This window comes from Oncorhynchus keta, chromosome 14, assembly GCF_023373465.1.
Source record: "Oncorhynchus keta strain PuntledgeMale-10-30-2019 chromosome 14, Oket_V2, whole genome shotgun sequence".
NCBI lineage: Eukaryota > Metazoa > Chordata > Actinopteri > Salmoniformes > Salmonidae > Oncorhynchus > Oncorhynchus keta.
This window is the reverse complement of record NC_068434.1, coordinates 50,709,417-50,721,733: the sequence shown is the minus strand read 5'-3', so window position 1 is coordinate 50,721,733 and position 12,317 is coordinate 50,709,417. Positions and strand designations below refer to the sequence as shown.

Genomic DNA, 12,317 nt, shown 5'->3' with positions numbered 1-12,317 from the left:
ATGTATGGTCAATTACTGTAATATTATGTAGTAACAGTTAAATAAATGTGTAGTTTTGCAGTTAATACAGTGTGTGAGCATCTATAGACCATCAATAATGGGACATATTGTTCTTTTCAAAATGACAAAGGATTGTTGACGATACTGCTACTGAGTTTATAGAATTTCTGTCACGTTCAACGTCTCAATATAGAAACTCACTCAATGCTCTCTGGGGTTCCATTGAGGGAGCAGGCTCTGTCCATCATACCGCCACTCTCTACAATGAGAAAGAACCGCTGGCATACAGTTAAAGGAGTCAAGTTTTTGAGATCGAACCCTTTCAGTACAGAACATAAACGGTCATGATAATGCATTTTGCATCATCACCTCATTGCTGACAGCCTTGATTAGCTTGTGTGCTACTGTATGTTAATAATGAGATATAAAATTAAAAGCAATCTGATATTGGTTATTATCTAACATAAGGACAGGAAGTGTTGGGAAGTGTGTGTAGTCACAGACATTAAGGGACATACTGTACGATGGGGCCGAAAAACATTGCAGCTCTGCTTCTTGCTCCTAAGCAACTTTGCAGTATTTTGTTTTTTTGGTGTGTTAATTCTTACATTAGTAGCCCAGAATGTTTTTTTTTGCGTTATTACATACAGCCAGAAATAACTTTGGGATATCAGAGCGGCGGTAACTAACCAGCATTGCGACCAGGAATACGTCTTTGCCGAATTGGATTCTTTGTTCTTACCCCCCAGGGCAATTGAACTTACCCCAGAGGCTGCTCCAAGATGTCACCGGAGGAGAAGACGTATTCAAATCAAATCAAATGTTATTTGTCACATACACATGGTTAGCAGATGTTAATGCGAGCGTAGCGAAATGCTTGTGCTTCTAGTTCCGACAATGCAGTAATAACCAACAAGTAATCTAACTAACAATTCCAAAACTACTGTCTTATACACACAAGTGTAAGGGGATAAAGAATATGTACATAAAGATATATGAGTGAGTGATGGTACAGAGTGGCATAGGCAAGATACAGTAGATGGTATCGAGTACAGTATATACATATGAGATGAATATGTAAACAAAGTGGCATAGTTAAAGTGGCTAGTGATACATGTATTACATAAAGATGCAGTAGATGATATAGAGTACAATATATATGAGATGAATAATGTAGGGTATGTAAACATTATATTAGGTAGCATTGTTTAAAGTGGCTAGTGATATATTTTACATCATTTCCCATCAATTCCCATTATTACAGTGGCTGGAGTTCAGTGTGTTGGCAGCAGCCACTCAATGTTAGTGGTGGCTGTTTAACAGTCTGATGGCCTTGAAGCTGTTTTTCAGTCTCTCGGTCCCAGCTTTGATGCACCTGTACTGACCTCGCCTTCTGGATGATAGCGGGGTGAACAGGGGGTGAACAGGCAGTGGCTCGGGTGGTTGTTGTCCTTGATGATCTTTATGGCCTTCCTGTAACATCGGGTGGTGTAGGTGTCCTTTAGGGCAGGTAGTTTGCCTCCGGTGATGCGTTGTGCAGACCTCACTACCCTCTGGAGAGCCTTACGGTTGTGGGCGGAGCAGTTGCCGTACCAGGCGGTGATACAGCCCGCCAGGATGCTCTCGATTGTGCATCTGTAGAAGTTTGTGAGTGCTTTTGGTGACAAGCCGAATTTCTTCAGCCTCCTGAGGTTGAAGAGGCGCTCCTGCGCCTTCTTCACGATGCTGTCTGTGTGGGTGGACCAGTTCAGTTTGTCTGTGATGTGTATGCCGAGGAACTTAAAACTTGCTACCCTCTCCACTACTGTTCCTTCGATGTGGATAGGGGGGTGTTCCCTCTGCTGTTTCCTGAAATCCACAATCATCTCCTTAGTTTTGTTGACGTTGAGTGTGAGGTTATTTTCCTTCTAGTCCGACTCAGGAGGCGTGCACACCATCCACCGCTTCCGAGTATATTACTAGCTAATGTTCAGTCTATGGACAATAAAGTAGACAAGCTCAGGGTGAGGATCTCCCTCCAGAGAGACATCAGGGACTGTAACATACACTGTATCACAGAATCATGGCTCTCTCCCGAAATACTGTCTCCATCCATAAAGCCAGCTGGGTTCTCAGTACCTCCCGCAGACAAGAATAAAGAACTCTCCTGGAAGAAGAAAGGCGGTAGTGTATGTTTCATGATAACACACAGAAACTCAAGTCCTTTTGTTCACCCAACCTAGTATATCTCACAATCAAATGCCGACAAATTACCTCCCAAGAAAATTATCTTTGGTTATAGTCACAGCCGTGTATATTCCGCATCAAGCAGATACAACGGCGGCCCTCAAGGAGCTACACTGGACTGTGTGCAAGCTGGAAACCACATATCCACATATTGACTATAGCTCAGCCTTCAACACCATAGTACTCTCAGAGCTCATCATTAAGCTTGGAGCCCTGGGACTGAACCCCGCCCTGTGCATCCTGATTGGATGCCCCCAGGTGGTGAAGGTAGAAAACAACACTGCCACGTCGCTGACCTCAGTTTACAGGGAGGAAGTGAAGACCCTGGCGGAGTGGTGCCAGGAAATTAACCTCTCCCTCAACGTCAACAAAACGAATCACACAGCCAAGACAACGCAGGAGTGGCTTCAGGACAAGTCTCTGAATGTCCTCGAGTGGCACAGCCAGAGCCCGGACTTGAACCCGATCTAACATCTCTGTAGAGACCTGAAAATAGCTGTGCAGCAACGCTCCCCATCCAACCTGAGATAGCTTGAGAGGATCTGCAGAGAATGGGAGAAACTCCCCAAATACAGGTGCCAAGCTTTTAGTGTCATACCCAAGAAGACTCAAGGCTGTATTCGCTGCCAAAGGTGCTTCAACAAAGTACTGAGTAAAGGGTCAGAATAGTTATGTAAACATCATATCTGTTTTTTTTATTATTCTAAATTAGTAAACATTTCTAAAAACCTATTTTTGCTTTGTCATTATGGTGTATTGTGTGAAGAGGGAAAAACATTTGGAAAAAGTCAAGGGGTCTGAATAGTTTCCGAAGGCACTGTACTCGTGATGCAACAATATTACATTTTTGGCCAATACCAATAACCAATATTTAAAATTGTAGCTGCCTTTTAAGCATTCCAGTACAGTTAAATAGTTAACACACACACAAACACATATGGACGCAGAGGTCTAAGGCACTGCATCTCAGTGCAAGAGGCGTCACTACAGTCCCTGGTTCGAATCCAGGCTGTATCACATCCGACCATGATTGGGAGCCCCATTGTGCGGCGCACAATTGGCCCAGCGTCGTCCGGCCGTCATTGTAAATAAGAATTTGTTCTTAAGAGTGAATATGCAGAGCGCCAAATTCAAATAAATGACTATAAAAAATGTATTTTGATGAAATCACACATTCAATATACCAAATTAAAGCTACACTTGCTGTGAATCCAGCCAATGTGTCAGATTTCATAAATGTTTTACGGCGAAAGCAAACAATGTTATTATCTGAGGATAGCACCATAGTAAAAAAACAAAGAGAGAAAAGCATATTTCAACCCTGCAGGTGCGACACAAAACGCAGAAATAAGGATATAATTCATGCCTTACCTTTGATGAGCTTCTTCTGTTGGAATTCCAATATGTCCCATGAACATCACAAATGGTCCTTTTCTTAGATTAATTCCATCGATATATATCCAAAATGTCCATTTATTTGGCGCGTTTGATCCAGAAAAACACTGGTTCCAACTTGCACAACATGACTACAAAATATCTCAAAAGTTACCTGTAAGCATTGTCCAAACAATTCAATCTACTTTTGTAATACAACTTTAGCTATTTTTTTACGTAAATAATCGATAAAATTGAAGACGGGATAAACAGCGTTCAATACAGGATTTCTGGTCACGCGCCTCTATCTAACAGTACACTTCAAGTTACCCTCATTCTGGATGGCCGTACTTCTTCATTACACAAAGGGAAAAACTCAACCAATTTCTAAAGACTGTTGACATCCAGTGGAAGCGATGGGAACTGCAAGTGACCCCCCCAAAAAAATCCTGGATGGTTTGTCCTCTGGGTTTTGCCTGACAAATAAGTAATAATGTTATACTCACAGACATCATTCAAACAGTTTTAGAAACTTCAGAGTGTTTTCTATCCAAATCTACTAATAATATGCATATCCTGGCTTCTGAGCCAGAGTAGCAGGCCGTTTACTTTGGACACGCTTTTCATCCAACGTGAAAATACTGCCCCCTATCCCAAAGAAGTTAAATGACTTGCCTCGTTAAATAAAGATTACACACACACACAGACCAAAAAGTTATTTGTTGGCATTTACTTATGTCCCCATTACCAGTAAAACATAATCAAAACCTATTTCTGTCACTTACTTGCTGTGCTGTTTCGTTGTTCATTTGTTCAGTCGTTTCATTCTCAACCAGGATTCCTATGAAACGCTGTTTGGGTCTTTGCGTGTCAAAAAATATACTATTTAACACATCAAATAACACAATTTGACATGTCAAATAAGTTTGTTGATCAATCAGGACCTGAATATGACTGAACGTCACATAATCATTTTTTACGTAGTTATTACACATGGACTACACCATCACTCGTATTCCATATGTCACAACGATTCATCGATATGTATGCTATGACGCTGGTAAAGTTGATCATTAAAAAAAAGCTAGCTAGTTCATTGATGCAAACAAAAACATAGCAAAACGACAATCTGTTTCAGTAGCTATAGCTAGCTAGCTAACTATATAGCTAGATGTCATCTAAATTAACCCTAATTTATAAGACAGTTCTTATTTGATTAATGGTGGTCGGACCATCTATGTGAAGCTAGCCACAATAAGGATTAGTCACAATAGCGGTTAGCCTTCAAAATAAAAGTAGACTTTGCGGTTAGCCTTCAAAATAAAAGTATGGCATAATGCTACTATTTGTAATAATTTGCATCACTGTCAATTACATGCTTTTATTCTGAAGGCGAACCGCAAATTCCACTATTGCTCTTTAACAGTGCTACTGTATATTTTTTGACACGCAAAGACCCAAACGGTGTTCCATAGTATCTATGTCGTGTAGCTAATAGCAGTGACGCTATTACTGTGTAACTCCGGTAAGGCAACATCAGAAAAATAGCCCACTTGGTAGTGTGTACCGGTGTTCGACCAGTCGGCGAAAGCCAACATCACCCATGACAGAGAACGGTTGATTGGTTAAGGGCAATGAATTCCAATATATCATGAATCCCTACACTGTACATAGACACGGAATCACTGGCCACTTTAATAATGTTTACATACTGCTTTGTTCATTTCATATGTATATACTGCATTCTATTCTACTGTATTTTAGTCAATGCCACTCCGACAATTGCTCGTCCTAACACTTATATATTTCTTAATTCCATTATTTTACTTTAGATTTGTGTGTATTGTTGTGAATTGTTAGATACTACTGTACTGTTGGAGCTAGGAACACAAGCATTAACATCTGCTACATATGTGTATGTGACCAATAAAATTTGATTTGTATATTTAGAACTGTTTACCAGAGGCAATTTGAATCTTGCACCCGGACTCCAGCTGGATTCTCGTAATTTGTTCACCTCCTCTGCCTATGACTAAAATAAGCGGGAGAAGGAGGGGAGAAAAAAAGTGGGATGGGAGTGGAGAAAATAGTTCAGGTAATGTGTCAGTTTGATAAAATAAATACATCCTTTAACGTAACTCAAAATCAAGCATCCAAGGACGAAAACATCCCAAACCACATAACGTACCTCCCTCCCATAACATGTACTTACTGAATCCAACCATTCTATCAGGCACCTTGAAGTCTTCTGTCAAAACAGCCCTAAATTACAAGAGGGTGGGGTGAAAAGAGACAAGATATATACTGAGTGTACAAAACATTAAGAACACCTGCTCTTTCATGACAGACTGACCAGGTAAAAGCTATGATCCCTTATTGATGTCACTTGTTAAATCCACTTCAAATCAGTGCAGATGAAAGGGAGGAGACGGGTTCAATTAAGATTTTTAAGCCTTGAGATAATTGAGACGTGGATTGTGAATGTCTACCATTTACAGGGTGAATGGGCAACAAAATATTTAAGTGCCTTTGAATGGGGTATGGTAGTAGGTGCACCGGTTTTGACAAGTGCTGCAATGCTGCTGGGTTTTTCACACAGCAGTTTCCCAGGTGTATCAAGAATGGTTCACCAGCCAAAGGACATCCAGCCAACTTGACACAATTGTGGGAAGCATTGTAGTCAACATGGGTCAGCGTCCCTGTGGAATGATTTCGACACCTTGTAGAGTCCATGCCCAGATGAATTGAGGCTGTTCTGAGGGCAGGGTGTGCGCAGCTCAATATTAGTAAGCTGTTCTTAATGTTTTGTATGTGTAAAAAAAAAAGACAATTTAATATTTTTGTGGACAGTAGCAGTAGACGGATACAGTGTAGAAAGGCCAGCAGATGATTCAATAAATGATTATGTTGCACACCTACACTACAGGGCTATGGCTAACACTTATCTGCTGTTCCATCACTGTGATAGAACATATGAACTACAGATAATGTAAACGCTTGAGTAAATGAGGGATGCCAAGTATATTTTAGAAAGCAGGTGCTTCAACAGAGGTGAGGTTCCTGAGTGAATTAAACAATTAACATCCCATAAGATGCTATGCTCCCATAAGCTGACAATGACCCCATCCACAGGGCACGAATGGAGCATGAATGGTCACTGAATGGTTTGATGAGCATGAAAACGATATACGCCATGGCCATCTCAGTCACCAGATCTCAACCCAATTGACCACTTATGGGAGATTCGCCTGGGACAGCGTTTTCCACCACCATCAACAAAACACAAAATCATGGAATTTCTTGTGGAGGAATGGTGTCGCATCCCTCCAATAGATTTCCAGACACTTGTAGAATTTATGTCAAAGGGCATTGAAACTGTTCTGGCTCAAGGTGGCTCAACGCCCTATTGGTGTTTCCTTTATTTTGGCAGTTACCTACACACATAATACTTTAGACTTCGCTATATTTGCAAAGCAGAAGACGGTGAAGCTGTCCACAAATCATTATCTGGTCTAAGTACTTCAGCGCTATCCCGCTGGGGATCCAGTGCTGTGTATTTGGGTTGGATAGTGAGCTAAAATGAAGTGGAGGAGAGGGAGTAATCCCACAGATTGCTCAATCAATATGTATTTACTGTCTGTCAATACAGCGGTGGAATACAGCGGTGCTGGCTACAGGCTTACCTTTGATGTACCATGGCTCCCAGCTGGGTACCTACTATGAGGGGAGGCGGCAAGAGCCAGCCGGAAAGGAGACCAGGGCCAGAGGGAGATGCAGAGAGAGAAAAATATATTAGTGAAGGTAACTTTTTTTTTCTTCAAAAATATTTTAATACGAAATATATTAAGAAAAAATGTGCTGCAATGGATGCCCTTTTACAAGTTCCAATTCTACTATTTTGTATGTTTTTTTGGAGCTGATAATAAAAAAGGTGCAATATCCAGAAATTGCTCCGCCATTTACTGGTTGCAAAAATTCTAATAGTTTGCCTAATTTCTGTTTGTGACAAAACAAGCAGTCATTCCTTAGGGAATCAATGTACCATCTATACTGCTGTGAAATATATTTTCCATAACCAAAAACACTCTATTTTCAGCTGTTCAAACCTGGTGTACAAAACCAAAAGTAAAAGACAAAAACTAAACTTAAGAATGGAAAGCATAGAAATAGCACACATAGAACAGATCAACTGCTTCTTTGATTTACTTTCATGAAGACATTAAATCTACATACAAAACTATGTGGACACCCCTTCGAATTAGTGGATTCCGCTATTTCAGCCACACCAGTTGCTGACAGGTGTATACAATCCAACACACAGCCATGCAATCTCTATAGACAAACATTGGCAGTAGAATGGCCTTACTGAAGAGCTCAGTGACGTTCAACGTGGCACCTTCATAGGATGCCACCTTTCCAACAAGTAATTTCATCAAATGTCTGCCCTGCTCGAGCTGCCCCTGTAAACTGTAAGAGCTGTTATTGTACAGTGGAAAGGTCTAGGAGCAACAACGTCTCATCCGCAAAGTGGTAGACCACACAAGCTCACAGAACGGGCCCAATGAGTGCTGGAGCATGGAGAATGTAAAAATAGTCTATCCTCGGTTGCAACACTCACTACAGAGTTCCAAACTGACTCTGGAAGCAACATCAGCACAATAACTGTTCATTGGGGAGGCAGGGTAGCCTAGTGGTTAGAGCATCCCCGAGCTGACAAGGTACAAATCTGTCATTCTGCCCCTGAACAGGCAGTTAACCCACTGTTCCTAGGCAGTCATTGAAAATAAGAATTTGTTCTTAACTGACTTGCCCAGTTAAATAAAGGTCAAATAAATAAATTAAATAAAATAAGGAGTGTCATTAAATGGGTTTCCATTGCCGAGCAGCCACACATTAGCCTAAAGTCACCAAGCGCAATGCCAAGCTGGAGTGGTGTAAAGCTCACCGTCATTGGACTCTGGACCAGTGGAAACACGTTTTCTGGAGTGATGAATCATGCATCACCATCTGGCAGTTCAACAGACAAACCTGAGTTTGGCGGATGCCAGGCGAATGCTACCTGCCCCAATGTATAGTGCCATGTGTACAGTTTGGTGGTTGAGGAATAATGATCTGGGGCTGTTTTTCATGGTTCGGACTAGGCCCCTTAGTTCCAGTGAAGGGAAATCTTAATGTTACTGCATACAATGACATTATAGACGATTCTGTGATTCCAACTTTGTGGCAACAGTTTGGGGAAGGCCCTTTTCCGTTTCAGAATGACAATGCCCCAGTGCACAAAGCGAGGTCCATACAGAAATGGTTTGTCGTGATCAATGTGGAAGAACCTGACCAGCCTGCACAGAGCCCAGACCTCAACCCCATTGAACAACTTTGGGATGCATTGGAAAGCCGACTGCAAAGCCAGGCCTAATCGCTCAACATTAGCCACCGACTTCACTAATGCTCATGGCTGAATGAAAGCAAGTCCCCTCAGCAACGTTCCAACCCATATGAGTGGAGTCTGTTATAGCAGCAAAGGGGGGACCAACTCCATATCAATGTCCATGATTTTGGAATGAGATGTTTGACGAGCAGGTGTCGACATACAGATTATCTTTCACTCACATTTCTATGCGAATTTGGACGGGCCACTCAAAAAGTTGAATATCGTAGCTTTTTTTTGTACATAATGATTCCTATGACCGAAAAAAGCTCCTGGACATCAGAACAACGATCAAATCACTAACCTCGATTTAGATGGTTTCTACTTCAACGAGTCGGCGGTGCAAGACATACTGCTCACCAAAACTACATTGGCAAATAAATAATCTGCCTCTACCCTATGTTCTATTGGCAAACTGAAGAACTGTAATATCCTATGTTTCGCGGAGACATCTAGCTGGTTTTTCTATGCATCGTCAAGACCGTATTGCAGCATCGGGTAAGGTTAGGAGGGGTGTGTCTTTGTTAAAACTTCTTAGGGCTAGGCCCCTTTTTTCTCCACTTCCTGTCTGAATGACGTGCCCAAAGTAAACTGCCTGTAGCTCAGGCCCTGAAGCCGGGATATGCATATAATTGGAACCATTGGAAAGAAAACACTTTCAAGTTTGTAGAAATGTTAAAATAAGGTAGGATGATATAACACAATAAAAATGGTAGGAGAAAATAAAGAAAAACCAACCAGAATTTTTTTGAGAGACCATCCTCTTAGAATTGCAAGAGAAAGGTATTGAAAATTAGCTCCCTGGATGCAATTCCTATGGCTTACTCAGGGTGTCAGCAGACAAAGATCAAGGTTTCAGGCCTGTAACTTTAAAAACAAATAAGAAATATCATGTTGCGCGCGCCATGAAGACATTACGCACCTGCTAAAATCGGTTTCCTATTGAACATACTTCTTTCCGAAATGAATATTATAGTTTGATTACATTTTAGGTTATATGAGGAGTAAATAGAAACTTATTTTGACTTGTTGAAACAAAGGGGTAGATTTTCTGATTAATTTCTCTGCCTGTTCAACGAGTGGATACATCAAATCGATGGCGCCAACTAAACTGCCTTTTTGGGAAATAAAGAAGAATTTTATATGACAAAATGACACTACATGTTTTAGCTGGGACCCTTTGGATGACAAATCAGAGGAGGATTTTCAAAAAGTCAGTCAATATTTATTTAAATCGTTATTTGTGAATGTATGAAACCTGTGCCGGTGGAAAAATATTTTGATGTGGGGTGCCGTCCTCAAACAATCGCTTGGCATGTTTTTGCTATCAGACAGTTCAGTTAGATTAACATGAATTTAAGCTTTCAGCTGATATAAGAAACTTATATGTACATAAATGTTTAAAATCCATAATATTTATGATTATTTATCTGAATTGCACGCCCTCCAGTTTCACCGGAAGTTGTCTCGCTAGCGGGACTCCTATCCCTAAGCAATTTTTTAAGAACAGCTGGTGCGCAATCTCTAATATTAAGGAAGTCTCAAAGTCAAAGTTAGAAAACCCCATGATAAGCTACTATTTACCAAGAGAATGTATCTATATTTTTCCTACCACCACAAACTGATGTTGGCAACCAGACCACACTCAACAAGCTGTATCGGGCAATTAGTAAACAAGAAAATGCTCATCCAGTGGCTAATGATTTTAATGGAGGGAAACTAAAAATCCATTTTACCTCATTTCTACCAGCATGTCACCTGTGCAACTAGAGAAGACAAAAAAACGCTAGATCACCTTTACTCCACACTCAGAAACACATACAAGCTCTCCCTCGCCCTCCATTTAGCAAATCTGACCATAACTCTATTTTAAGCTAAGCTTCAAGGTCTGTTTCGCTAGCAGAGACTGGAATATGTTCTGGGATTCATCCAATGGCTTTGAGGAGTTTACCACATAAATCACCGGCTTCATTAACCCTCAAGTCTATTTCTGTCTGTTTAAGCTAGAGATATCCTTTCGCATCTGCGATGTAAGGTGGCTGAGCTCCAGCGGTGTTTGTCAGACCATGATGTCCCGAAAATCGGTCTTATCACGAAAACGTCTGTAGCGTCCGAACAGTTTGGCATACAACATATTATGGCCTCTCTATCGAAAGAGGTGAGTCTCTCACGAACAGGTACATGTCAACTCCATATTAATGCCCATGATTTTGTAATGACATGTTCGACGAGCAGGTGTCCACATACTTTTGGTGTATATATGGAAGTAGTTTAGTGCCTAAAAAAGGGGGGTAAATATGTTCCCACAAATGTCCTGGTCTTTTTTATATAACCTTTTTCGGGACGCTGTCTTTCAAAGATCATTTGTAAAAATCCAAATAACTTCACAGATCTTCATTGTAAAGGGTTTACATTTACATTTAAGTCATTTAGCAGACGCTCTTATCCAGAGCGACTTAAACACTGTTTCCCATGCTTGTTTAATGAACCATAAACAATTAATGAACATGCACCTGTGGAATGGTCATTAACCTGTTGAAAATAGGGGGCACTATTTTCATTTTTGGAAAAATAACGTTCCCAAAGTAAACTGGCTATTTTGTCAGGACAAGATGCTAGAATATGCATATAATTGACAGCTTAGGGTAGAAAACACTCTAAAGTTACCAAAACTGTAAAAATATTGTCTGTGAATATAACAGAACTGATATTGCAGGCAAAAGCCTGAGAAAAATCCAATCAGGAATTGACTCATGTTTTGAAAGCTCTGCGTCCCTATTGAGCAGTGAATGGGCTATCAACCAGATTCCTTTTTCTACGTATTCCCCAAGGTGTCTACAGCATTTTGACGTAGTTTCACGCCTTGATGTTGAAGAATGAGCGTAAGCGACTACATTGCTTAAGTGTCCGGCTGAGGGTTCTCAGAGTAATTCTCCAGACCATTTCCGGAGACCTTCTCCCTTACCTCACCTCGCTCATCAACTCATCCCTGACCGCTGGCTACGTCCCTTCCGTCTTCAAGAGAGCGAGAGTTGCACCCCTTCTGAAAAAACCTACACTCGATCCCTCCGATGTCAACAACTACAGACCAGTATCCCTTCTTTCTTTTCTCTCCAAAACTCTTGAACGTGCCGTCCTTGGCCAGCTCTCCCGCTATCTCTCTCAGAATGACCTTCTCGATCCAAATCAGTCAGGTTTCAAGACTAGTCATTCAACTGAGACTGCTCTTCTCTGTATCACGGAGGCGCTCCGCACTGCTAAAGCTAACTCTCTCTCCTCTGCTCTCATCCTT

General features: G+C 41.1%; 1 protein-coding gene across 3 annotated transcripts in view; it reads right to left on the bottom strand.

The window, feature by feature from the left end:
- Window positions 1–12,317, bottom strand: part of LOC118393580 (far upstream element-binding protein 3-like) — an 83,409-nt gene that overhangs the window by 58,719 nt on the left and 12,373 nt on the right. For 2 of the 3 annotated variants that reach the window (XM_035786362.2, XM_035786364.2), the window contains exons 3-6: window positions 7,284–7,317; window positions 5,813–5,862; window positions 5,561–5,632; window positions 202–259 (exon numbers count right to left, since the gene is read on the bottom strand). In XM_035786362.2, coding sequence (XP_035642255.1) covers window positions 202–259; window positions 5,561–5,632; window positions 5,813–5,862; window positions 7,284–7,317 — 214 coding nt within the window. The remainder of the gene's footprint in view (window positions 1–201; window positions 260–5,560; window positions 5,633–5,812; window positions 5,863–7,283; window positions 7,318–12,317) is intronic. The other variant, XM_035786365.2, reaches the window with a different exon arrangement.